Below are 26,765 nucleotides of genomic sequence, written 5' to 3' on the forward strand. Positions count from 1 at the left end.
CGCGGGGGCGGCGGAGCGAGAGCAGCGGCGGCGGCGGGAGCGGCAGCGGCAGGTACCGGGCACCGCACCGGGCACCGCACCGGGCACCGCACCGGGCACCGCACCGGGCACCGCACCGGGCGGGGGGCGAGGGGAGGGATGAGGGGCCGGGGGCTGCCCGGGAGACCCTCCCCGCCACAGCAGGACCTGCCGGGAGGTGCCACACGCGTCTGCGGGAGATGCGCGGGGGAGCCCCGAGGAGACGGGGATGGGCGCGGGGCATCCTTGGGGCGGTGAGAAGCCCCGCGGGGGGATCAGAAGCCCCGCGGGGGGATGAGGAGCCCCGCGGTGGGGCAGGGGGTGGCTCGGGGCTGGGATGAGCGGTGCGGGGAGGCAGCTCTTATCCCCGGCGTGCGGGCTTTTGTGTGCGCTCGGTGGGTCGGGGAGCAGAGCTCGGGGTCCGTGCCGGCAACAGTCCAGTTGATGCCGCGGAGGGGGGAGAGAGTCACCGAAATGGCCCAACTCATTGAGATTTTCCGCTTGCGATGGTCCCCGAGGATGCTTCAAGCCTGTAACTGAAATTTGTTCGAACTGATTCACTGCGGTTTGGGCTTTTCCTTTTAGCGAAACCGTGTCTTTCTACGGTAAATTAAAAAAAATGCCGAGAAAAGGAGGAAAGTAAGGAAGGGTAGTAAAGTGGCATGGCAAAAGAATCCTTGCAACAAGAAAAAAATGTTATGTTAATGATAAAATAATCCCTGTTTCACAGGGGTAGTAACTGAAGTTGGAGAAGGAAGTACCAGGCAGGATGCTGAGCAGAACTGGAGCACTTTAATCACTTGCCCTATATTACTTTTATAACCCATTTGTTCAGATGATAATAATCAAAAGCTGTTATAATAAAACCATGGTTTTCAGTTCTGAGAGCTTAAAAGGCACAAGTGGACCTTAATCACGTGTTTGTTGCATTAACATTTTATTACCATTTTATAGGCTGTTTGGTTTTACTAGGCAACATGCTACAAAACTGAAGTTATCCTAGTCTGGCACCTCTTTTTTTTTAATATATATATTTCTGGGCTCCTACTTTCTGTAGTGCCACTTGGTTGTAAAAACACACATTAAAATAGCATTTGAGGCAGAATGAACACAAAGGAGATCTTTAGAAAAGTATGTCAGGGCTCTTGTAAACGTGCGAGAAAGGATGATGAAACTGCGGGGAGAGAGGGTTAGTCAAATAATGAAAAGGGAAAAAATAGTAGCTATTTATATGCAAAGAGGTCTGGCCTGCAAGCTGCCAAAAATGATCAGAAACTGAAGCAGCAGCCCTGTGCACTGGGTGGGCTGAGAGGGACAGACGACAGCCACCTGCCCGGACACGACTCTGCCGGAACTCTGCAGTGTGAGATGAGCGTGGTCAGGTGTGACAAGTGCCACCTGAAGCCCTGGGAAGTAGCCACTCCACTGACATTGCCTTAATTTGTCCTGCACATAGAGGAAACCCACTAAGTGACAGTGGCAGAAACATGAAATGTGACCCTGGGGTGAGAGGTGAGGCAGGAAGCAGCAAATCCTGTCAGGGCTGGATATTCTTGGCCAGTGAAACCAAGAACTACCTGAGCAAGTACTCGCTAGAAGTCTTTACAGAGATTAGAGATTTGCAGGCAAGGGGGAAGATGGGATCAGCCACTAACAAAAGAAATACCCAGCAGCTTAGGGAGATCAGCATCCAGCTGCTCAGTGCCTCATGATTTCCAACTCCAAACTCCTCCAGGCAGCTTTAATCTTTTTTGTGTGTGTGTCTTCGCAGCACACAGTATGCTGGGGAGGATTCTGCCCTCTGATTTGGGGCTTTACATCCTGTGGTAGCACAAAAATTGAATCATGGCTCTGTTTTATGCTGCTCATTTTGCTCAGTCCACCCCAAAAAGCATCACTGAGCGCTTGTTTTACTTTCCTTTATTTTGAGTGTACCAAGCCCAGAAACCTGCCTTTGCTGATGGGCTTGGTCACATCTTGCTCGGATGCAAGATTGCCATACACTTTGCTTTACCATTTGGGTTTTTTGTCCTCCTCATGTGTTTCCTTGAGCTGCTGCCCACAAGTTGATTATTCAGAGCCTGGGACATTCACACCTTGCAGAATCCCATTAATGCAACAGCAAATGGTGGAAAAGCTCTTCACGACTCTGCACCCATGGAGCAGAGCTGGTGGCTGGTTGCTGGTGGGTTAGTGAGGTAAGGAGTATGATTTCAGGGGAAAGGTTCCCCCTTTGGATTTTGTGCTTAATGAGTTGAGGTCACTGTATTAAGGAAATGTGTAGGAGTTACTAACCACAGGCTGTTACGGATGTAAGTAGCCGTGAAATGCGTCGGTCTGGATTTCAGTAGCCACTCTGAAGTGCCCTGTGCTTCCCAAGCACATTTAAAAACCACATCATCTTGGTCTGGTGAGAGGCTGATTCTTGTGCAGAGGAGCAGAATTTGGAAGCTGTGGTAGTCCAGAGCACCCCACAGGCAGAATCGGGTTTGACCCTGGGGTTGGTGGCAACATGGCTCTCCCTGCACATGTCCCTTATCAGGTTTCCAGCTATCCCGGCCTCTATAGCTGTGGGATCTCCAGATGCAAGAGCTGTTCCTCTTCTGGAGCCACTCTCCTTTCCCTTTTCAAAACTGATTTATTGCTAGACCTCCCTGTGATATAATTAGTTTTGTTCCATCTTGGCCTTGAGTGACCTCCTGGCGTGCGAGTGGGGATGCTGAGCGGCAGGATTTGAGAACAAAGAGTTTCTGCAAACACGTTCTGGGAAAAATGCTCTGAGAGAGGTCAAGGACTTAACTGGTTTATGAATCCCAGACAAAAGCATCCATCCTACTTCAGTAGCTGGGATGAGTGATTGTAGACAAGTACTCAGAGTGGGCCACCAACTTTAGTAGATTTTGTGTCAGACCTCTCGTTATTATGGTAGAGAGCATGTGATGAGGCAGCAAAGTCTTTAATATTAACAGGATAGTGTTATTCTGACCTTAAATCTCTCCTCAGCCAGAAGTACCTCTAAATCTGAGATTCTACAATGTTGCTGCTGCCAAAAATAATGTCATTCCACCTCTGTTTGTAAATGAGCTTGAGCAATGGGAACATGTTAGTGCTGGGAAATACTCCGTTTATTCTGGTTCATCTTGTTCAGCAAAGTGCAGAGCCTTTCCAGCAGTTCTTGAAATTCTTGGAGCAGTAAAGACACTAGTCCCATTTCTTCCCTTGTGCTATTTCACTGGCATATGTAAAGTTACACTAAAAGTAAATTTAATTGCTATTGTTAATGGATATAATATATTGCTGTATGGTATCTATGATCTTCAGTTGTTTGAATTCCCAGAGCTTGGCTTGATCTCTTCAAGAAAGAAAAATGAAATGCTGACAAGCTTTGTTTAACCATGGCTGCTGATTTGAAGGAAGTAGTTTTCATGTTGAGAAGGCAAGATCAAACACTTTTTTTTCCTAAGAAATACTTTGACTTTGCAATGTTCTGACTGAAAAAAAAAAATCCAAGAAAAAGTACTTTTTGACACTTTTATGGCTTCATATTTGTGGATTCAAGTGCTTTGGTTATGATGTGTGATAGGAGTTTATTTTTCTAGATGGAATTAATAGATAAAAAAATATGTTAAGATTCTATACTTTTGATAAATGGTACCAACCCATGACACAGAAATAAAAAGTCCCCAAAACATCAGAAGGACATGGGCTCTTTTAGATTTTTCTGTTCTCTCAGAGCTTCCCCTTGAAAAACTGCATCAGTCTTTTTAGCCTGCCAGACTCCAAATAAATGAGATTTGAACATTTAATTCAAGATTTCTTTTGCTTTAAAAGCCCCATAGGGAGCAGAATCTCAGCCCTTGCTGCAAGTTGGAGCAGCAGCAAAGCTGCTGTACTTTGCCTTGGCTGGAAGGGTTTTGCCCAGGCCTTTCCTCCGTGACTGACCTGATCCTGCACTACTTCAGCATAATCAGGACAGGGCAGATGCCACGGGGCTTTATGTTAGCATAAGAATTCCCAGAAAAAAAGGGATTTCCTCACAGTGCTTTCAAAGCAACTTTAAGGTCTCCTTTGTATTTCTGGAGCGGATTCAGTCTCATGGAGGATTTAAATCTTTGAGCCAGATGTGGGTCTTGGTTACAGCAGAATCAGCCTTTTCTGGAGTCCCCATATAACCCTGACATATAACCTGTGATCCTGTTAGTGTTGCATATTCTCTATTTGGCAAAAAACCTTGAAAAGGATATTTTAACATGTCAGAGAAACTGAATTGAAAGGAGCGAAAAGTAGGTAACCAGGCTGTGATACACTGATTATGTCTCCAATATTTTAAAATGATTTAAAATTTGAAATATTGCCTTTTTTCAAGAGGTAATAAAAAGACTTCCTTACCTACCACCACAAACCAGCCAATTTTTATTTTATTCCCTTGAATTCCCTTTTACTGTCTTTGAGCGATCTCGAGGACCCTGCTTGGATGCCTTGCGTGAACAAACACCACCATGGGTAAGCAGCAATGGCAGGATCAAGCCCATCACTTCTGATCAAACTCAGTCTTCAGTGACCTCCTTCAAGCTGATGACCAAGGACAAGGTTGTGTCCATTTCTCTTGGCACCTCAGTGGGGACTGTAGGTTGTAAGCAGGTCCATACCAAGGAAAATAAAAAATTCCTGACCCAGAAATGGAAACCTCACTACATTGCTGCGTGGAAGCAGGAATCCCTTGAAGGCAGTTTCCAGATTTCCAAGTGAATCCATCCTCCAACAGCTGCTTGTCTAAGGCCGTGATTCCTCATGTATGAGAAAAGGGAGGGTACAAGGTAGAATGTGTCTCCACACTGTGCATGGACAGCAAACCCCTCTGAATCCCAGCAGATGTTTTGGGTTGACACTGGGAACATTATATGCCTGTTTATTCCTTTATCTCAGGAAGAAACACCATTTGGCACCAGTTTCTCCCTGGCAGTCTGAATGAGTTAGTGACCTGGTTGAGCGTTGTCAGACGAAGGACATGCCAGCCTGCAGGAGGGTAGGCTTTATGTATGTGTCTATGGAATTGCTGTTTCATACTGAGCTGTGGCTCTTAGAGAGGCCTGTTCATGCTGAACCTGTTCTCACCTCTTCTGATCAGGGGTGATTTTTGTTTATTTATTTAGAGGCAGCCAGCCATGGAAGACACCTGCAGCCAAGGACAGCACAGCCAGGGTTTACCTGCCCCTTTGCAACTTGTTCTTTGTGGCCATGCTTGAGGCTTTCAGTGCTTCCTACAGTAGATATTTCTTGTAGTCACTGTAGGAACTTGCAGCGCAAGGAATCACCTTTGGAATGTATCTGAGGTTTCTAAGGAAAGCATCATTTCAGGTTGGCTTCTTCTTACCATCCTTGGTGGCAGTGGTCAGCAGCTCAGCACGCTGCCAGCATGCTGATCTCATGCTCTGTCCCACTCCCCTGTGGGTCTGGGTTCCTGCCCTTCATCTCATAGTTGCTGTAGTTTGTGGTTATGGTACTGGTTTGGGATTTTGAATCAGGGAATGAAGAGAGGTCATTCCTTTGAAAGTGGTCATCACTTCCTCTCAATTACACGACAAGGATCTGCCCTCTTCTGAGAAATCCCCCAATGTACCACAGTGTGTCAAGATCTAGGGTATTGCATGATCAAATGAAAATTTTCTGCAAGCTGACACTGTGTTTATTTAAGTGGATGAAATATGATGAAGTATAATGCTTGTTTAGCTCATCTTTGCAGGGTGGATGGGGAGTATTTGGTGTCAGGAAACTTAGAGGCTGCTGATGCCATGTCAGAAGTCATACAGCCCTATGAACCTGTGCACTGATCTGGACCAAATTCCCTGTGCCACGTCAGATTTGTGCTGAAGGGGTTAATTTTGCACCATCTGGCTTTATGCTAGATCAAATATTGTTTGTGTTGTGGTAGCCAACATGAGGCCAGAATAAGCTCAGGGTAATATGCTTGGCTAATCCAACAGAAATATAATTATCTGCCTGTTCCTACTCCAGATCGTATCTGCAGTAATGGGTGATTTAGCAACACAAAATAGTGATTGTGGAGACAGGGGAGAGGGCTGAGGGCTGGAGCACCTCTGCTGTGAACACAGGCTGAGGGAGCTGGGGTTGTTCAGCCTAGAGAAAAGATGGCTCCAGGGGAATCTTGGACCCCTTTTTATCACCTAAAGGAAGATGGAGAAGGACTTTTTACGAGGGCATGTAGTGATAGGACAACTGGGAATGGTTTCAAACTGAAAGAGAGTATGTTTAGGTTAGGTATGAGGAAGAAATTCTTCCCTATGAGGGTGGTGAGGCACTGGAACAAATTGCCCAGAGAAGCTGTGGCTGCCCCATCCCTGGAACTGTTCAAGGCCAGGTTGGATGGGCTTTGGGCAACCTGGTCTAGTGGAAGGTGTCCCTGCCCATGGCAGGGGTGTTGAAAGTAGATGGTCTTTAAGGGGTCTTCCAACCCAAACCATTCTGTGATTCTCTGGTGTGAGGGCTGTAGATGTGATGATCTCCTTGCAACGGGCAACAGAGGGACAATAGGAATGTCTAACTCAGATTAGGTACTTAGCTTTAAACAAGTCATTAAGGGAGAAAAATTGCAGTCCTAGCACAGAATGACTTCCTAGGGAGTTACCTGAGAGGCAGAAATCGAGGTGATTTAATTTTGCATTTTTCATGCCCGAGTGACTTCCTAGGTGCTAATCTGAGGTTAACCAAAACGGAACAGCTGGAGTTCTACTGTATTTTGAAGTATTGTACATTTCAAGCAGTGAGTTCATTTAAGTGCTGTCTGGGAGGCTCTGCTGTTCCTGTGCTTGGCAGGAATCTCAAGACTAATACCTAAGAGGATTAGAGAGCATCTCTGAATGTTAAACAAGATCCAGGCTAAGCGGTGTGCACCAGTGAGCTTGTGCTCCAGGGGCTGTTTGGGGAAGCTATTACTTGCTGATCTGGAAAAAAAAAAAGTGGGCTTGTGTGGGAAATACTCTTCCCTCAGCTGAATCCTTCCTGTAGATTCTGTGTCTCCGTGTGCCCATGTCATGGACTCCTGTGCTCACTGCCAGTGGTGAGTGTTGCAGGGGATCAGATGATCAGCAAGTTTCTTTTTCTGTGGTGCTTTTAGTTCTTCTCACGTGCTCCCTTCAGCTCTGTGTTGTCTGGCTTGAGTGGGTGGTCATCCAGCCCATCAACATAGGGTTGAGCTGGAGAACTTGTCATAGGAAGCTCAAGATAAAGACTGTCTTTGCCTGGTAGAGCAATATGACCTTGTGGTACATGATTTTCCCTCTAGAGTCCACTTAGTACAAAGGAGGGTTGGAAGGCAATCATGTCTTAGGAAAAAATGAGTTCTAGGTAGTTTCATGGTATCATTTCATCTGGTTTTTCCTTTTTTTTTCTTTTCCTTTATCTTCATACTGATCAAGCCATGAGGATGAACAAGAGTAAGTTTATGTAAACCATGGTAGTTGACAAAAATATTAAAATATATCTATTCTGAACACAGCATCCTTGTGTTGTGTCACACAGGATGTTGCATTTTTTTGCATTTTTATTGCTTCTATCTTTAGAAGCACCAAAGAATCATGTGTCTCACATTCTTTATTTGGGCTTTGCTCATTTTGTTTAATTTCTCGTATTATAAAGGGTTTGCCTGAATCTGCATCTTCTGCACGGAAACAAAGAAGGGACAGCTATAGGAACTACCTGGTAAGAGCTGACTAACTGCTCATGCAGAAACTATATCCTGAATACTGAACATTCTTAAATGGGTTGTAAGAATCTAAATGATGGAAAATAACACCATGCAGTGGGCAGGGCTAGGTGTTGGAAAAATGCTGGTGGTGGATGTGGAGACACCCAGCTCCATGGACAGTGACAGTGGTGGAAAGTGCAGGGCTGTGCCAGCATGAAAACTTTTTCAGCATTGGTCAAACTTATGGGTAGGAAAAAGATATTAAAGCAAGAGTGACATTAGGGAGAGGGAGTGAGGCATAAAGGTCTTTTATAGCATAAAAGACCTTTTTGTCTGGCTAATCTTTGCTATGGTAAAACGCAGTGTCCCAGTTAAATCTCCTTCATGTGTTGACACTGCAAGTTTTTAAAGATGGTCTAAGGCAGCTGCCTCCAATTGTACTTGCACAGATAAGCTGGAACAAATAAGTAGGCTCAGAAAATCTGGCTAGATTTATCTTCAAAGCATTTTTGAGTGGCTAATTGAAAATTATCCAAGCCACCTTCCTGATTTCTTATGTATTATTGCATTAATTTGCCAGCGAATGGAAAGCGCTTGGAAAACATAGGAAGGATTTGTGAGTGCTGAGCTTTACTATTTGGAATTTGTTTAATTATAAATATATCCTTGGTCATGTGATAATTGAAAGCCAGTTTCAACTGCTCTCTTCCATGCTTTAGACTCTGGCAGGAGTTTTATTCATGTAAAAACACATCTCTGACATGGGGGTGGGCCGGGGTATTCCTATCGTCCTCTGCCTTTAGGAGCTTTGTCCCCCATCCTCCAGCTGTCCCTGCAGCACTGATGGTGAGCACAGCATTGGGTATACAGTCAGCTGGCTGCTCTCTAGGTGTGTTTCTCATTCCTGAAACTTTCCCATGTGTGAAGGGCCATGCTGTTCCCATAGGAATTGCTCACAAAAGGCTCCAGGCTGGTCCCCATCCTGTTCCTGGCAGTAGCAGCATCCTCTATATTGCCGAACCAAAGGGATGATTTTTGAAAGTGTGCTAAAAAATGTAAGGTTCACACTTGGTGTGAGCTGGGTAAAGTTCCTCAGCTGCCAGGAAAACAATTCAGTATTGCATGGCAACAACTCACTCATCTCATGCTTACTCTTATCTCCTTTTAACTGAACCAGTGCCCTGTTCACAGAACTGAGATGTGGATTTATCTCACTTCTGGGAGGCTTCCCCATTCCTAAAGCAGTCAGTGGATTACACTTGATCCATATGGTGTTTATCAGCCATGAGAGAATAATACTGCTAATCCTCTGAGGCCAAACTATCTGAGAAGAATTCAGTGTGTGTTACCAAGAGAAGTTAAATGTACAAACCCAGGTGACTTTGTCCCTTTCTGAAGTAACATGAGCTTGGTACTTGGATGTGGACTTTCCCAAATTCAAAGTACTTGTTCAGTAAGGTCAGTCTCACTCATAAATTGAGGAAAATAAAGGAAACCCGTGGCAGCCACTGAACATCACCTGAGGCTGCTCCTCCCCAGTTTCCAGTACACTTCCTAATAATTTTTAATCCCCTATACCTGTTTCTTAGGAAATATCTCAATGTATGCCATAGAATTGAAAAAAATTATTAAGTCTGCTCATAAACTGTGCTCAGCTATGGAAAGCTGAAGTTATGAATAGATGTTATTTGCCACAATAATACCATAGAAAAGTCAAAAACCATAGCGTGAGAGGGAAGATTAACTATTATTGGGCATGTTTCAGCAAATGGGATTATTTTGCATGTCAGTTATGAGTTAATTTGTAACATTAATCTAATAGCAGTCTTTGGCAGAAATACAAAATGTTTTTAATTGGTCCTGTGACTTTTTAAATGATCACCTGATGAAAAGCTTGTAAATTTTACTATTGATTTAATGCTAAATATTGGGGGGGAGGCTTTACAGATTTCATCAGGAAATACAAATCATATGCTTTCATTGCCTTGCTACTTGTGCTGTGTTGACTCGGTAATGTTGGCACTCTGGAACCAGCTGTACAGTGAGAAAAAAAAGAGAGTTGAAATCTTGCAGCAAAATGAGGAAATCTATGGCGGGGAGATAATAGCATTGGGACTGATTCAATGTAAGCAAGAAATCACAAGCTGAGTCATTAAAAACAGAAATGAATGGGAGGCAATAAATGGATGGCTTGGATGAATAAGAATGATTAGGAAGTGCGTGGAGTTGCTTGTTTTTTTTTTTTTCCCTAAAGATTATATTTTGTCCTCTAAAGTGGCATATGGCTCCTGTGAAAGCCAATACCCACAGTGAATGTGTCACAGCCAGTTTATAAATACTTTAAGAGATGACGAGCAGCTCGGTGGACAGCACAGAGCAGGAGTGGGCTCCCTGCCCACAGCACCTGGGCACAAGTCATTAGCTCAGATCCACAGGGAGATATCCAGGAGGTGGCTGTTGGGGCTGAGAAGGGTTTTGGGTGGGGGGAAGCATCTGCTGCTTGGAAATGTTTCACCCTGTTTGCTGTTAACTAGGACTAGCAGTGACTGAAGTTGAAGGGGAGGGTGATGTGGTCACCTGGCTCAGGTGGCCCAAACTCCTGCCACCAAGGGAATAAAACCTTTACTCTTCCCTGACTCATGAAATATCAAAATATCAACATAAATTCATGAAGTATAAAAGGACATATCCCAGTGCTGGTGAAGAGACGATAAGAGTGTTTCCTCCCGAGGGAAGGTGGGCCAGTTTGGGAACTCATGGCTCCTGGTTGCATCTGGTAATAACAGAGATGTGCTTTATCTATCTACTGGAATTGGTGAGAGAACAGTCAGTCTCCAGCCAGGAAACCTTCTTTACAAGTGCAGTCAAATGTAGCATCAGACATGAGTCTGATACACATTTGATAGGGGCAGTGTGCAGCTGCAGTCAGTGGCTGCTGTGCAGGAGGCACGTTTGATTTACATGAACACGAGCTGTTCCTCCCCTTAGAGCCTGATTCAGCACCTCATAATCACTCCTGACTTTAACAGAGTGCTAAAGCAGTCTTATTTATTGCTTCCAATATTGCATCCAAAGATGAGAAACAGATTTAGAGCTGTAAGAGTCATAAGAACATTGGAGAGGCAAAAAAGTGAAAAAATAGAGCCTTGCACCAAGGTATTATCTTTTTGTGCCAACATGTTACAACAGTCTGTCTCTGCAGCAGGATTTCAATTCCTGCAGTTAGTTTTTGCATTTAAATGTTGCACATCAAAGTTACCTGCACTGCACTCAGCCAACTAAGGTAGGAGTTACCTGGAGGAGTCCAATGTGGAGCTGCAAAGCCGTGCCTTCCTTTTTGCCAGGCTCCCCTGCTCTGCATCAAATTTATGCTGAAATCTGAACCTGAAATAGTCCATGTACTCTGCTCCTCAGACTGGGTAATTAAGATAAAATTTTGCAAATGAAAGGTGGATCTCATTTGTTTAACTTACCTTAAGGACCAGACCTGTTGTAGCACTACTGACGTGAATGTTTAATATTTGGTAGCACACGTGATCTGTCCTCTGCCCTTCTGGGGTGGGAACAGGATCTTGGTGCTGTTCTGAGCATCACCTTCTGCCAAATCCTCTTGTTCCAGTGCCTGCAAGACCTGCCAGTACAGGAAAGCACATCAGTGCTCATGCACACCATTATTTACTCAGCAAATGTCAGTATTTTTTCCAGCAACCTACAGATAAGTACTAACATCTTCACCAAAGGTTGCAATATTCCCAGGTTACAGCCATCTGAATGTGGGACATTTTGTCAGGGAAACAAATGCCCTTTTCCCCCATTCCCTGCTGATGAGGCTGATTACCATCTCAGGGGAAACGTTTTTATAGGAACATCTCAAACAGATACTGGCAAAAAATATTGGGAAATACAGGATGCTTTGAAGATGCTCTCTAACAAAACAATTCTCGTATTTAAGACCAGTATTCAAGGGAGAACCTTATTAATTTCATCATTTATAGTTCAGCCAAGGTATTTAAGGAGAAATACTCTTGGTTGCTGGCACAGTCAGGTGCTGCAATGCACAGGAACTGGTTGAAAGAAGGCAGTCTGCATCAGTAATCAGGTTAGAGTCAGCTGCCTCTGCCCTCCAGCTCCCTCTGAAATGGCATGTAGTCTAATTAGTTGTAGAAAGGATTTTACTGAATAGTTGTAAACAGATCTGAGGGCTTGGAATAAAATCAATCTGACTGTGGAAACTTTTCAGGATAATTATAAACTGTTATTGGCAGAGTGTGAGAGAGACCAAAGGACTTTAAGCAGTGGGAAATGTGTAGCTGTGCGGGCTGCTCTCTGCAGGGGGAAGGAGAGGGATGGAGGTTGTGGGGGTCTAACCAGGCCTTTAACAGAGGAGAGGTGGGGGGGCTTAAGCTGCTGGGGAGACTTCCTTAGAGGTGCTTTTTTTTTTGATGCTCCTGAATGTTTTGTTTTTTTCTGTAGTGTTAATGACACCTGAGGTACCAACACACCTCATGGTGGAGAGTACACGGCCAGGTGAGCTGCACAAGGGAAATGCTTATGCTTATTAAAAAAAAAAAAAAAAAGGGAAGGAAAGGAAAAATATTTGAGGGGTTTAAGCATGGTTTTATATAAAGGTATGTAAAAATTCTCTTTTCAGAGATCAGAATGGTCTTGGCTCAGACCTTCACTATTTCCCTACTGATGTAAGCTCTGAAAATTGCATCTCCTGGGCAGGCCAGTCCTTGCTGCCCTGTGAAGTTGCCCTGGCCACCAGCCCACCTTGACCTGCTTCTCGACTCTGTGTTCCTGTTCATGGCAATGCCCCAGAATTCCACCAGAGAAAATGGCTTTTGTTTCACTCAGACTCTTGACTTCTCCCACCCGTCTCCTCGTCCTGGCGATGCCAGCCGGACCTTCAGTGCTGCGAGCGGGCTGGATGCCTGTGGCACCCCAGTGAGCAATGGCATCGCCTCCCCCGGTGTGCCCAGCCCCTCTGACTCGTGTGCTGAACCCCTCTGCTCCACCACCCCGGGAGAGGAGGAGACCCGGTTCGAGGAAGGGATTAAATATGTGTCGGCTGAAGGGGAGGAACTGGCCTGTGGCTGGGGGGCCTTCACCCCTGGGTGCTTACAGCTCTGCAACACATCCAAGGGCGTTTTGTTCTTCCTCTGCGTGGCCTCCTTCCTGCAAGGCATGACCGTGAACGGCTTCATCAACACCGTCATCACCTCCATCGAGCGCCGCTTCGACCTCCGCAGCTACCAGAGCGGGCTGATCGCCAGCTCCTACGACATCGCGGCCTGTGTCTGCCTCACCTTCGTCAGCTACTTTGGGGGGAACGGCCACAAACCACGGTGGCTGGGCTGGGGGGTGCTGGTCATGGGCTTGGGCTCCCTGCTCTTCGCCTTGCCCCACTTCACCACGGGGCAGTACGAGGCACGCTCGGCGGCCGAGGTGGGTGTCTGCGGGGGCAACCAGAGCCTGCCGTGCTCCCAGGCTGCCTCCAGCCTCTCCGGCTACAGGTTTGTCTTCATGCTGGGGCAGTTCCTGCATGGGATGGGAGCCACGCCGCTCTACACGCTCGGCGTCACCTATTTAGATGAAAATGTCAAGACTAACTACTCCCCTGTGTACATTGGTGAGTGGGGCTGGAGGGGCAGCTCGAACCCTTGGGCGGGGTGGTGGGAGGGAGAGGTGGTTCCTCTGCCTCAGCACCCAACAGCCCACAGTGGGAACACCTCTCCTGGCACTTCTCAGTCTTTTGTTCCTGATAACGGGCGAGGTGGAAATCAGAGGGACGTGGCAGCTGCTGGGGAGGTTTGGATTATTTACTGGGATGAACTGTAAGCACAGCTGGGTATTTTTCCCCCTGCAGCGCATGCCTTGAGGATCAGGAGGTGCCTCCTGCTCCTGGCATGGGGCCAGCTGGGGAGAGTCCTCTGGCCATGCCCTGGTGTGTGCTTGGCATTAGCATCTCTGGCAAGCAGCCATCTGTGCATGGGGACACAGAACCACAGAATAGTTTGGGTTTGAAGGGACCTTTAAAGGTCGTCTAGTCCAACCCTCTGCAACGAGCAGGGACACCTTCAACTTGTTCAGGTTGCTCAGAGCCCTGTCCAATCTGACCTTGAATGTTTCCAGGGATGGAGCATCTGCCACCTGTCTGGGCAGCCTGTGCCAGTGTTTTACCACCCTCATTGTAAAAAACTCCTTTCTTATATCTAATCTAAATCTTTAGATCATCACCCCTTTAGTGCCACAGCAGAGCAGAGATGGTCACTGGGCTTTGGTCACTGCTGGTGCAAAGCACAGCCAAGAACAGAGGCTCAGCTCACTCCTCTGTATCACTACTCACTTAGCAGCTGCCAGATACCCATAGTCCTGTTTGGTGAAATTGCTAAAAGGGTGATCTTTTAGCAATTCCAAAATTTATCAGTCTGCCCATGTTGTTGTATCAGAAGGCTATGTAGTGTGGGAAGGAGATCACAAGGAGATCATCAGCAAGTTGATGATCTTTCCATATGTTGTTGTTTAAACAGCAAACCAAAATAAGTGCCAGTGGTGCCATGTTTAGTGTAGACATTGCGTGTCATCAGTGGGGAGAGAACAGTGCTGCTCATCCTGCCAGCAGCTGGGATGTGGCAGCAGGGTCAGATGCATCCCTGCTAAATAAGCTTTTCCACTGAATCAAATTTGCCTGCCCCTTGCTATAAAAATTCCCAGGTTGAATGCAAAAGTTTCCCTGGGACAAAAGCACAAGATAAAAACTTGTTAGAACTATCTGTGTTTGTGTCTCAGTGGTTTAGGGAGAGGGGTGTGATGTGGCCAGGGGCTGAGCATCCTGCATCCAGGAGGGAATTGGGCTGGGGATGCTGGGCACCAGCAGTGCTCTGCAGCATCCCTGGCTGACACGCTGCTGGTTGTCTAACACAGCTTGTTTTCCCTTTCAGCTGTTTTCTACACTGCTGCAATCCTTGGGCCTGCAGCGGGTTATCTGGTAGGAGGAATGTTTCTAAATATTTATACTGAAATTGGCAGAGAGTAAGTCGTTAAAAAAAAATCTTGTTCCTTTCCCTTTATGCTCTAAGTTTCCTTTGGGGTAAAAAAAAAAAAAAAAAAACAATGATCTGAAACAATGACCTGATGGCTGGGTGGAGGCGTGCCTGGGGTGTTTGGTGATGTGTCTGCAGGGGGGAGAGGCTGGAAGAGTGGTTTGCATTAGTGCTGCTACTGGAGGGAAATTGCTGACAAACCTGTCAGCTTAAATCCTCCTTCACGCTGCACTGCCTGTGCTAATGAGGCTACGAGCAGCAGGTGAATTTTTTGAATGAGTTCCCTGATGAGCAGTGCTACCAGCAGTGCTGATGGTCCTCCCAGTCATCCCACCAGGATGCTTAGTCCCTCCTTGCTTTGTAGTATTTGTAATTTATTCTTGTTTCCTTACAGATTCTTTGGCAGATCACAGAATCATAGAATGGTTTGGGTTGGAAGGGACCTTAATGATTATCTAGTTCCAACGCCTCTGCCATAGGCAGGGACACCTTCCACTAGACCAGATGAATGGATTAAAAAGGGGAAATGGGTTTCCAGGGGAAGGAATGGGTTATTTGCACCAGTTTTATTGCAAAGTGTGGTTTTAGGGTGGAGCAAGGATCTTAGCAGCCCCCAAAGCACAAATGAAAAGGGGTGAAGTGAATGTATAAGCCAGAGATGAAATGAGAATTAAATGATACAATTTCCTGGGCTCATTAAGTGGCCAGACAGGCAGGAGGCAGTGTGGCAGGAGGGATGGTGGATGTGGCATCCCCATCAGATCACCACAGGCGAGGCAGAGCTCGGTTTCCTTCCCTGTCACCCCCACCCTGTGTTCCCCCAGCCCCTGCCAGCCTCAAAAAGAGGCACACCGAGCTGTCCTGCTCTGTTTCCAACCACCACCTCTCTCCCTTGTGCCCTTTTGGCTTTGCTTCCCACAGGATCGGCATCTCCCCGGAGAACACGCTGTGGGTGGGGGCGTGGTGGATCGGCTTCCTCGGGGCCGGAGCAGCCTCCCTCCTCATCTCCATCCCCATCCTGGGGTACCCCCAGCGCCTCCCAGGTACGTGGCTCCCCCAGGGCTGGGGCTGCACTGCTCACACCTGCCTTGGGGCTTGCATCCTCATGCACATGTGTAGCTGGGGCCACAGGGATAAAGGAAGAACTTCCAGTGCTTAAGTTGTAATTCCCAAAATGATTTCACTGCCTTGGCTTTCCATCTGCCTCTTTTACTCCTTCTCCCTTGCAGTTGTTGGGGGAGGGAGGATGTCACGTTGCATTTTCCCTCTGCAAATTCTCTGCTTCAGTAGCATCCACATCCTGTGTCTGACACGCTCCCTGTTCCTGTTTGCCTCTCATTTGCAGGATCTCAGCGATATATTGTTATGAGGGTGTCAGAGGCTCATCAGATAAAGGATGGGAGCCACAAAAAAGCATCGGATCCAGACTTTGGGAAAACAGTTAAAGATCTGCCTCGGTGAGAAAACCACCTCATGCCTGAGGTTGGGGGAGCCCTCTCCAGAGGAGAGAGAGTATTGGGCCCAGGTTGAGCTTGCTTTTAGCCTGCCAGCTCGAAGGTTTTGCCCATCTCAAGCAATGACACTTTCTTACAGAGGAGGTGCCAAAATGCCTGGTCCTGTCAGTGTCTGGGGGCTCTTGGTGAAGGGGCTGAACCAGAACTGGTGCTGGGGATCCCATGGGAGAGGAGGGGACAAAGGCCTGGTCCCATCTGGGGTTTTCAGAAGCTCACATCCATGTGTGCAGATCCACCTACAGTCCTGTGCCACACACTGAGTTTCACTGAGAGTGTCTTGATGCCAAGCTTTAGGTGACGGGAGATGCCCAGGCATTGCCAGCTTTTTCCCTCTCCCCAGCAGCATTTTTTCTGCCTGTTTGCTTATGCCTGGCCTCACCTGGCCCAGTTGCATGTTTTCCAACATCTCCTCCTCCCCAGCCCCTTGGGGCTTTTTGCCTTTCCTCTATTTTTACTTATGTTAGATCCCTGTTTGGCCTTTTAATGAGAAACGAGATGAAACAAGGCCCCCTGATTCTCACAGCTCCATTCCAAATCCAGGGAACAAGATATGCTGCACTGTAGCTTTCAGTTCCCTTTCTCTTTTATTCTTAGTTTCCTTTTTTTTCCCCCGTTTGCCTTCACATCTTCCAGCCACCTTTTATGTGTTACTACTTCTTATCTCTCCAGCAAGGCAGTGACACAGCAACTTGCTTAATCCCTGAGCTGCTGCTTGGCTGAGTGGTGCAGGCGAGCAGGCTTGGACCCAGTGAGGTCTGGTAGGAGGTGCTTTTAAGGAATCCTGACTGGGAACAAGCCAGTGGCCAAAATAAAACATGGTCTTTTAACCTGGAAACTTCTGTGATAAATCTTTAAAATCTTTTGTGATTTTTTTTTTCTGTGTTGAATCGTATTTAAGTGGAGGGCAGGGGGAGAGGTGCTGCTTTGTTTACAGCTTGGGGTTAGCTGGCATTCAGGCTCTGCATGTTACAGAGATACCTGGGTATCGATTCCTTTTGGAGCTTGCAGTCAATAAGGGGTTTTTTCTTTTTTGTATTTCTCCCAGGACCATTTTTAGGGAGGAGATTGTATCCGTGTGTGACGGCTGCTCCATGCAAAGGCAAACACTCAGTGTTGCCAAACCCCAGGCCGCTGCCAACAATTATTTCTGAGCTGTAGTTGTGGTGTTGCTGTTGTGCTGGCAGAGGAGGGTGGAAGCAGGTGCTCAGTACCAGAGTTTTCAGCACCAATCGATCTCTGTTGTGTCAACACAGTGACTCACATCGGTCTGGAATTCTTGGAGACTTCATGGGAAGTTTACCAGGGGTTAAGACAGTTTTATGAAGAATATTACATTGAACAGATTTCAATACTGTTATTAAATGGCATTCTTGACTGGGTGCCATTTTCCAAGGTCATGGCTTATTCTCCGCACGGAAATTAAATTCAGAACCTGCATTTAAATAATGATAAGGTTATGACTAAAACCAACACAAGCAGAGAGGGGAGCAGAGAGGGATGAAATTCAGTGGTTGATGCTTTTCTTGCTTCTCTGGAACAAAGCTCCCACTGTTTCTTGTTGAAGGCTGTCTGACAGCAGGAAAGGAGATAGTCCTCCTTGGGGAGCATCTTCTTTCACCCCTCGTTCCTGAAGAACAAACAGCTGAAGGTGGGCAGCCTTTATCAAACAATTTAGATCAGTCCAGACCTTTTCATTTGAAAGCAAAAACCCAACAGACTTTTGTGGTCCCTGGTTTTGATTAATAAAAGGGAAGTGCCTTAAAGGCTTGCTATTCTGGAAACTTGCGTTAAAAAGATCACATCTGTGCAGGCAGCTCTTGGGGACACGTGGACCAGGCTGGAGAGTGAGGCCAAAGGAACACTCACTGTTCCTTTTGTTTTAGTAAGGGACCTTGAGCTACACATTTTCTTACAGGATGGACAGGAACAGTCTCACAAAGATAAGCAGAAATACTGATGAAATAAAATGCTGTTCCATGCCATCAGGTCCTTTCTAAGTGAGGTTAATGAGTTGCTGTACTCACAGTGCTGCCTAAGAGCAGGAGCTTACAGGAATGTAGTCCATACAGCTTAATCCTCTGCCCTGAAGAGACTTCTGTCTTAACTCTTGGGTTGAAAAGCCCTGATAAAATAGCATTTTCCTTTCTCTGGTTCCATATGATTGCTCTCCTGGAATAACCCGTCCTGTCAGAGCAGAGGGACGCAAACAGAAGGCATGTAGAGCTGTGCCAGGAGAGGAGGTGAGGGACAGGGTTTGTGAGGATCACTCACTTGTCTGTCAAGCTCTGATCTTCAACATGAAAAGCTGTGGTCAATATTTCACTCATCACTCTTGGATTAGGTGCAGGATGGGACTTTGTTTTGTCTCATGGCTTTACTGCAGCTTCCCTGCCCTCTGTTCTCCTGGTGGTGGTGACAGTAGGTGTCATTTTATGCTGGAAATGACCCCATTGATGTGCTATGAATAAATTGCTATGAATAAATATCCATCTATTAATGACTCATTAGGTTGTGTCTGTACTCTGTTACAGTCTGAGGTGTCCTGGCATGCCAGGATTTCTCAGGGGAGCAGGTTCTGGTTATACAGGTGGTCCCAACCTACTCAGAAGAACCATTAAGTGATGAAAGAGTTCCTATGTGTGCCCATATCAGTAAAGATTTGGAGAGTCAGCTTTTATACGTGATGGGATTCTCCTCTGTGCGGTGCTGAGCCTCCTGAAATCCCTGTGGCTGCAAAATCTGAGGACAGTCAAGGCCATTCAAGAGTTGTGTCATTTCTAGGTGTGTTTAAAGTCCTACTGATAGCAGTGAAGAGGTCTATGTTGACTTTAGTAAAGTTTTATGTACCATAGCTGCTCACAACTACATCTTTTGTCTTCAAACAGATTAAATTACGTCAGTAAACTCTTACTCAAGTGCTGAAAGGAGTTCCTTTGCATTTTTTTACCTGCAAGTCTAACCTGGCAAAGGGCACAAAGTCACACTAGTGCCAGGGAATGACTCTTTTCTGTAAAAAGGGGAAGGAACTGTCCATTTTCTGCATCAGCCGCAAGGTCCACAAGCCTTTTTTCACTAAAAGATTAGGCTTTGTGCTTCCAAATTAAGCATAGCTGAAAAGATCTGGAAAATAGTTTAGTAAATTAAACTAATCCCAAGAGCTACACAATGTTTAGTATTCAGCTCCACGTAACCAAAGTGTAGGAATGTGTGGTATTTCTGTGTTTGAGCTCATTTGTTCTTTCGATGTAATGAAATTCTCTGTTTGATGTGAGCAAAGTTGCACAAATCTGAGGCTGAGCCTCAGCACATCTCTCACTCACTTGTTCTGCAGTAGGTTTTCTCTGATCTCACACCTGCTCTGGAGCAGGAGTGGTAAGTGACTGTTCCTTTCTGTTCAGTGAGCATCCCTGTTGCTGCCACTGTTGCAGGATGACCAGGTTTGTGCCCACCCCAGAAATGGGATAACCTGTGGCACCGGTCTGAGCTTGGCTTGGGGAAAGTCATGCAGCAGAATTTCAAGCTCGTTACAAAACGTCCCCTGCAAAGCAGTGTCAGCCCTCTTAGTCCAATATCCGAGATAGAGAGAGATAATTGAGACCATCCCATGTGCCTGAGGGCCTTTTTGTGTCTCAGAGATGGAATTGTTGTTGGATCTGCATATAAATTACACATGGCAATTTTTCAGGCATATCTATGGCATATCTACTAAATCCTGGTGGGTCAAAGTAAAATGTATTTACTCAACTTATGCATTAAGCTTCAAGTAAAACTGCGCTTAGCTTGTGGAATAAAGATTGCTTTCCACTTTTTAGTGGATATAAGGTGTCTTGGAGGTGTTTCCTCCATATAGAAAGGCTTGCTTGGTATTTCCCCCAAGGTTATAATTCTTATGAGGATGTGGGTACACGAGTAATGTGTGTATGTGAGGATGTAGCACTACTTTGTGCTCTTTCTTGAGTCAGGAGTCCCAAGATACCTGCCATCAGGGCCTAATAAAACCTTGAAATGGTTGAGATTTAGTGAGGAGTAATGTCCTTTCAGTATTGCCTCGTTTAGGAATAGAAAATACTCAGCCTGACCCTAAAAGCTGGAAAATTACTGCTGAAATCATCCTTTTGGAAGTCGTGGGTGCCCTGGGTGTGAATTATATCACACACTGTGACATCTACTCTGTGCAGGTACATAGGGACAGGTGAGGGTACCCTCAGCATCCTTCCTTGGCTGGTAGGACTCAATAAGCATAAGTGGAGAAGATCCCTGCTCTTTCAACCCCCATTAGCTCCCTTTTGGTATTTTTTCTTTCAAAGAGATGCAGCACGATGGGATGCTGCGTCATCTTACATGTGATCCTTCTGACCTAAAGATAGGGACAGACCTGAAGTCAAAATGTGCCACAGTGATTCAATTCCAATATATTTGTCCTTCCCAGATCAGTGCTGCTACTTCTGAAGAACCCCACCTTCATCTTCCTCTGCTTAGCAGGAGCAACCGAAGCCACCCTCATTGCTGGGATGTCCACCTTTGGACCCAAATTCCTGGAGTCTCAGTTTAGTTTAAGTGCCTCTGAAGCTGCTACATTTTTTTGGTAAGGAAACCACGTTTTTGCAGTGTTTTCCCATTTTGCCAACAAATAGAAGAGCACTTTAGCCCATTTAGAGTGGAGACAGATGCTTTGCAGTTCATTTACAGAGCTGTTATCCTCTTCAGCTGTTAGATAGGATTATTTTCATCAGCACATCTCCACCAAGTGCATTTCCAGAGCTGTATCTACTGACATCAGGAAGAAATGTGGTCACTTCTGTAGCCGTCTGTTACCCTCTAGAGGAAGGCAAAATAATTGTAGTGTGTTTCTTCTAGTGCATTACCAGGAAACATTGACTAAACATTTCCTGTAATGAGGGATGTCTGAGCTGGGGGACATATTTTGTCAACACCCAAAAACTGGGAGGATCCTCGTATAGCTGCTGTAACACAGACCAAGGAAGTGGTCTCCAACAATCATCAAGGCTCATGATGTGCTCCTGAAAGAGTCAGTTTTAAGATTTCTGGGTAGGAAGAGCTCTTTACCAGGCTCAAGCCATGTTACCTGAGCTGTTACAGAGGACCAGCTACTATAGCAACGTCCACTGAACTCCCACCAAGAAGCCACACAGCAACCAAGGGGTCCTTTATATGCAAGACACACTGCAATTAATGTATTCAAACATGAAAACTCCTTGCTGACATTTCTAAACTTGCTTGTGGGTTTTTTCCCCTTTTTTTCCAGGTTATCTGGTCGTGCCAGCTGGAGGGGGAGGCACATTCCTGGGAGGATTCCTTGTGAATAAATTCAAACTCCGCTGTTCAGGAATCATCAAATTGTGTTTACTTTGCACAGTGACAAGTCTGCTGGCGATATTGATTTTTTTTATCCACTGCCCTAACATGCCAATGGCAGGAGTAACCCAGATGTATGATGGAAGGTAACAACAACCATCCCATCTGTCTGTGCAGTGGGGCCCTGGTCAGAATAGAAGGACAACTCCAAACACACAGTGCTGGTGGCAGTCTCATGTGATTGTGTTGGGGATGAAAGCTGGTGTCTGGTCAGTCCTACAGGCAGATATTGAGGGCGAGACACAGAAAATAGATGTCCTAATTTTTGCAACTGGATGGAGTTTATAGAAGAGACTCCCTAGTTAGTAAGGGAGGGGAGATCAGCAGCACCAGAATGTAAGATACTCCACTCTTCAGTTGCCTTCACAGTGTCCTCCATCTCTAGCCAGTGGGATAAACTGGACCAAAACTGGGAATCTCCTCTCCAAATGGAAGTGTCACCCTAAGAGCTGGTCACTTAAACTCCCTTGGTAGCTGTGGGAAAGAGGCAGCTCCAGGGCACAGTTTAAATTGGGTGAGATGAAACCCTTCCCAAGCCTGGCTTTATGCTCCTTGGGTATCCATTGCAACTCCTGCTGTCTCCCCTTCTCTTTCTCTTCCTCTACTCATCTCCTCTGGAAAAATGCTGTTCACTGACTGCTCCTGTGTTTCCCTTAGTGCTTTGCCTGGTGGGCACCTCAACCTGACAGCAGCCTGCAACGCCAAGTGTGGCTGTTTGCAGGACACCTACAGCCCTGTCTGCGGGAGTGATGACATTATGTATTACTCTCCCTGCCACGCCGGGTGCAAAAAAGTGTCTGAAAAACTCAGGAATGGCAAGAAGGTATGTCTGAAAGCACTGTGTATTAACAAGGTGGTGGCACATCTTTGGAGTGATTTGGCTGGCTTTGCAAAACTGTCCACAGGTTTGAGCTTTGCTACAGATCATTGTAAAAGTCTGGGGCAGGATGGATGCTCTCCGGTACAGCAGGTACCCAGAGGTCACCCTGCTTTGCTTCTCTCATTATATCCAATCATCTTTGCCTCATTCTGGGTCAAACTGTGCTGAAATCCAGGGTAAATCACCCAGGCAGGCAGGGAACTTGGTAGGCACCTAATTCCTGTTCTAATGCTTAGTTTGGGTCTTCAGTGAACATGATGCACCTCCTCATCCTTCCAGCATGTTACTCATAGAGCCAGACAGAGGCTTAAGAAGGGTAGAGATGATATTCTGCATTCAAAGACTGTCTGGCAGAGTTAATTTCTCTTACTTAATGACCTGCTTTGAAACAGAATTGTGTCAAGAATGCAGCTTGATTTCCACTTCATTCCGGGAGTGAAACCAGCTGTTTTCTGCCCTCCCCGAATTTCATGATTTTTAAAGCTTTGACTATCACTGTGCTGTCCTTGGCAGAACACTCACCAGCCTTTTTTTTTTCTCCAGATCTATCGTGAGTGTAGCTGTGTCAACAGAACCCTCCTGCCCGGCCCTGGCGATGCAGAGGCAGGGAAATGCACCTCGTCCTGTGCGAAAAAGCCCTTGCTCCTGTGCTTCATGTTCGTGGTCATCCTCTTCACCTTCCTGAGCAGCATTCCTGCCCTCACTGCCACTCTGCGGTAAGCACGGGATGGCCTCAGCCTCTGCCAGTGCTGCAAGAAGCGTCAGCATCCACCTCTCCACTTTATCCTGCTGGCTCAAGCCATGGGGAAGATGTGATGGGAACCACCTCACCTCCAGGCTGGCAGCCTGGAGACATCAGGACTAATCCCTCCCCAGTCTAGCTGGGAAAGCAGATTTTAGCGTTGGAAGCTTTATCCTCTGCCATGTTTACAGCAGTGGTGGGGGCACATTGCACTGGGGTGATCCTCAGCCTCCAGAGGGGTTGGAGGTCCCGGGTGTGTGGGATGTGGCGCTGTGGGGCAGGGAGGTGCCAGGCAGCCTGGCAGCATTTTTAAACAAACCCCTTGTGTTCCCCAGGTGTGTTTCCGACAGGCAAAGGTCCTTTGCACTTGGGATCCAGTGGATTGTGGTGCGGACACTAGGTATGGAGCAGAGTGAATCTGAGCACTGGTATGGTCTGCTGGTTTTGTGGAGTGTGTACCAAGCTGTCACCTAAGAATAAAACACATTGGGTTGGAAAAGAAGGGAGTAGGACATGCACTGATGAAAGAAGGATGCTTTCTTTTGTTTGCTGTCATTCAGAAAAACCTAATTCCCTTTTGCATGTGATTTGCAAACTGAATGGAGGGTTCTGTGACACATCACAGGTGGAAGAGGAGTAATGTCCTGGCAACGTGTTCTTATTTTAAGAAAAGGAGCAGACTTATTGAAGCTCCTGTGGGCGTCTTTTGGCTCTTGTGCAACATGTAGGTCAGGATGGTCAAAAGACCTGCTGGACTTTCAGATCTGGAAATCCAGTGTATTTTTGATACCTTGTGGCTCTGGGTGCTGCAGGATGAGTTTTCCTAATCATGGTAGCAGCAGAGTCTGATGCTGTTCTGCAAACACCTTGTGAGTTACAGGACTGGTGTGTAGGTGCTGCCCAGACTGAAGCTCCACTTTCTCTTCCCACAGGAGGAATCCCTGGCCCCATTGCCTTTGGATCCATGATTGATAAATCCTGCCTGCTCTGGCAGGACCAGTGTGGTGAGCAGGGCTCTTGCTACGTTTACCAGAACTCAGCCATGAGCAGATACACCCTCATCGCTGGACTGGTCTACAAGGTGAGGCTGCCAGTTAACTCCACTCTCTGATAAAGCAAGCAGGTCTTTAGGAGACAACATTTTTTTCTGGGAGACGATTCCACAGATCTGGCCTCCCCCAGACAAAATTAAATTTTTACATGAGAAATGTTCTCAGGGAAGTCAAAAGTCCCGTTTCCTTCTCACCAGGTAATGGTGCTCCAGACACCATCATTCTCTTAAATTCCCATTATTTTCTAGGTTTACAGCTTGTTTTGCGCCATATGAAATATCTCCTGCAAACAGTAACCAAAGTGATTTTTGCTAGAAATGGAGTAAAAGACATAACTGCAGTGTGTTAGTGAGAGTGAGGGATGGCTTTTTGGGCAGGTTGTAAATAACCATTCCCTGACCACTGCTAGAAAATAAGAGCTTATGTGGGTTTTATTTATTAGCAGAAAACCATCATTTTAACTGCTCCCAAACAAGCAGTTGCCCTGGATAGTAGTGTTTAGCAGTTGCTGTGATAAAGAGGCTCTCAAAAGCCTTGAGGCAAATGCCTCATGCAGCACTGTGCTCCAGATGTCTATGTGGGGGTAAATTCTCACTGTCCCATTGCCATGGGGCTGGCCCCCAGCATCACCTCCTCCCCAAAGCTTGGTCAGCAAATCTCATTCTGGGTGTGGGATAGGCACCAGGGGAGCAGAGAGTAACGGGGTGTCTTTGTGACTGCAGGTGCTTGGGACAACCTTCTTTATAGTCGCCTGTTTACTCTACAAACCCCCGCCACCGGAGTCGGCTCCAGGCAGCTCGGATGCATCCGAAAATGGCAACGGTGACCTCCAGGAGCACAAGCCTTCACTGCCAGCTGAAGAGGATATATAGTGCTGTACTCGTGCAAGTGACTTTCTCAGCCTCAAAAATACAATGAGAAGACGTTATGCAGTCCCCAGGGGTTTTTAAATTAACAGTAATATTATAACTTTTTTTTTTTTAGCCGAAGATAAATAATTTAATTAACCACTGGTGTGCTTTGCTGTTTCCTTGATGGCAGAAGCACATTTAAAATCGTGCGCTGGTGCCATATGCAGTTATTTAATTTTATTTAAAGAAAGGGCTACCGTAGCTTTATTCTGTGTCTGTGACAAGCGAGGACCATGTTCTCCACTCGTGGAAATAAGCACCAGTAACTCCAATGGAGCATGTAGGGTTTAAACCACCAGAGGATCTGGGCCCTAATATCTCAATTGTAAAGCCAACTGTAGCAAAACTTCTGTTGGGACTTCCCAAGCCTGGAAAGAGCACTGCTGTCCTGCAGTCTGCATTGCAGCCAGGACAAGTGGTCCTTAAACTGCTGTATGCAAAGCAGATGGCCCTGGCAGTGTCCTCCTCCTTCCTGTGACACACAGCATTCTCTGTTTGTCCAGGAGCAGGTTCTCTTATTATGCAAGTTCCTATTACCATGTGATGGGAGATAGGTTTGAGAGGAGATTTGATTAGCAAATCCATCAGGACACTAGGGCAGCCTTCCCCAGAGCTGCCGAGCACTGTACACTCACTGCCTCACTCATTGCAGGGTTTACACCGTGGTGACACTTCATTTTCTTTCTTGTGTTGTTTCAAAGTGATGCCTTTTGTAATGTACTGTGCAAAACTTGAACTTCTTGTTGTTTGCTGGGTGTGGGAAGACATGAGATACAGATCTATGCAATGCTTCTCTTTGGTTGTTCTGGAAAGACGTTGCCGTTGGGTAAATGGAAAAGTTAGAGTGAATTTAGTTTGCCTCTAGACCACTACCTTAAGGGATAGGACTGCCTTGTGGGAAGGGGATGCTGACTTGTAACTGGCCTGCTTGCAAGTAGAGAGGGCAGTGTTCCCAAAGTGACCTTTGAATGTGCACTTGCAATAGTGACCAGGAGCTTTCTGTGGGGCAAAAGTAGAATTTGGGCATGTTTAGGTCTGGCTTCCCTCTCAGTCCAGATCAGGCAAGGTTAGTGCTTGGTCTGCCTGTATTTGCACAGCCACATGATCTGGGTACATCTCCGGGGCAGGCTGTGGGCAGCCCCTGGAATGCTACATTGTAGAACCAGGTTCACAGGGGAGGAGACCTACATTACCCAGCTGCAAAACTGGTGCTTTTTTTTTTTTTTTTTTTTTTTGTGCCAGCTCCTACTTAGAATTACTTTGTAGATGTTTTTTGTATATTTTGTGTATTTATGCTTTCATAAACAGACACAGGAAGGGCATTTGCTTCCTTTGTTAGCAAAGGACTGGCTCTCAGAGCAGCGGTGAAGCCGTTCCTGTTGCAGACAGGGATGGCAGCTCTGGGAGTGTGGTCCATCTTCAGGTCCATGGTGGTCAAGAAAATAGCTTCTTCCATTCCCAGATTCCCTTCCACCCAAGCCAGGTAGTGACATTCCCACTTCCAAACCATCCCTTGAGCAT

The 26,765-nt window shown here is 46.3% G+C and overlaps 1 protein-coding gene across 1 annotated transcript; it reads left to right on the forward strand.

The window, feature by feature from the left end:
* SLCO4A1 (solute carrier organic anion transporter family member 4A1) lies at nt 1–26,372 on the forward strand. The gene is made up of 12 exons (XM_027646337.1): nt 1–52; nt 12,375–13,355; nt 14,668–14,758; nt 15,691–15,812; nt 16,115–16,226; nt 20,713–20,866; nt 21,549–21,745; nt 22,317–22,482; nt 23,083–23,255; nt 23,617–23,681; nt 24,214–24,362; nt 25,056–26,372. The coding sequence occupies exons 2-12, from the start codon at nt 12,530–12,532 to the stop codon at nt 25,203–25,205; spliced, it is 2,205 nt and encodes a 734-aa protein (XP_027502138.1). The 5' UTR covers nt 1–52; nt 12,375–12,529; the 3' UTR covers nt 25,206–26,372.
* Nucleotides 26,373–26,765: the final 393 nt, after the last annotated feature.

Source organism: Corapipo altera, unplaced genomic scaffold (assembly GCF_003945725.1).
Source record: "Corapipo altera isolate COAL_440 unplaced genomic scaffold, ASM394572v1 64, whole genome shotgun sequence".
Lineage (NCBI taxonomy): Eukaryota > Metazoa > Chordata > Aves > Passeriformes > Pipridae > Corapipo > Corapipo altera.

Bases quoted from the DNA above. Each gene is read 5' to 3' on its own strand.
- SLCO4A1 (XM_027646337.1), top strand. From the start codon at position 12,530: ATGGCAATGCCCCAGAATTCCACCAGAGAAAATGGCTTTTGTTTCACT. The intron at 16,227-20,712 runs GTGAGAAAACCA...TGTCCTTCCCAG, and splicing joins ACAGTTAAAGATCTGCCTCG to ATCAGTGCTGCTACTTCTGA. The intron at 23,682-24,213 runs GTATGGAGCAGA...CTCTTCCCACAG, and splicing joins GATTGTGGTGCGGACACTAG to GAGGAATCCCTGGCCCCATT.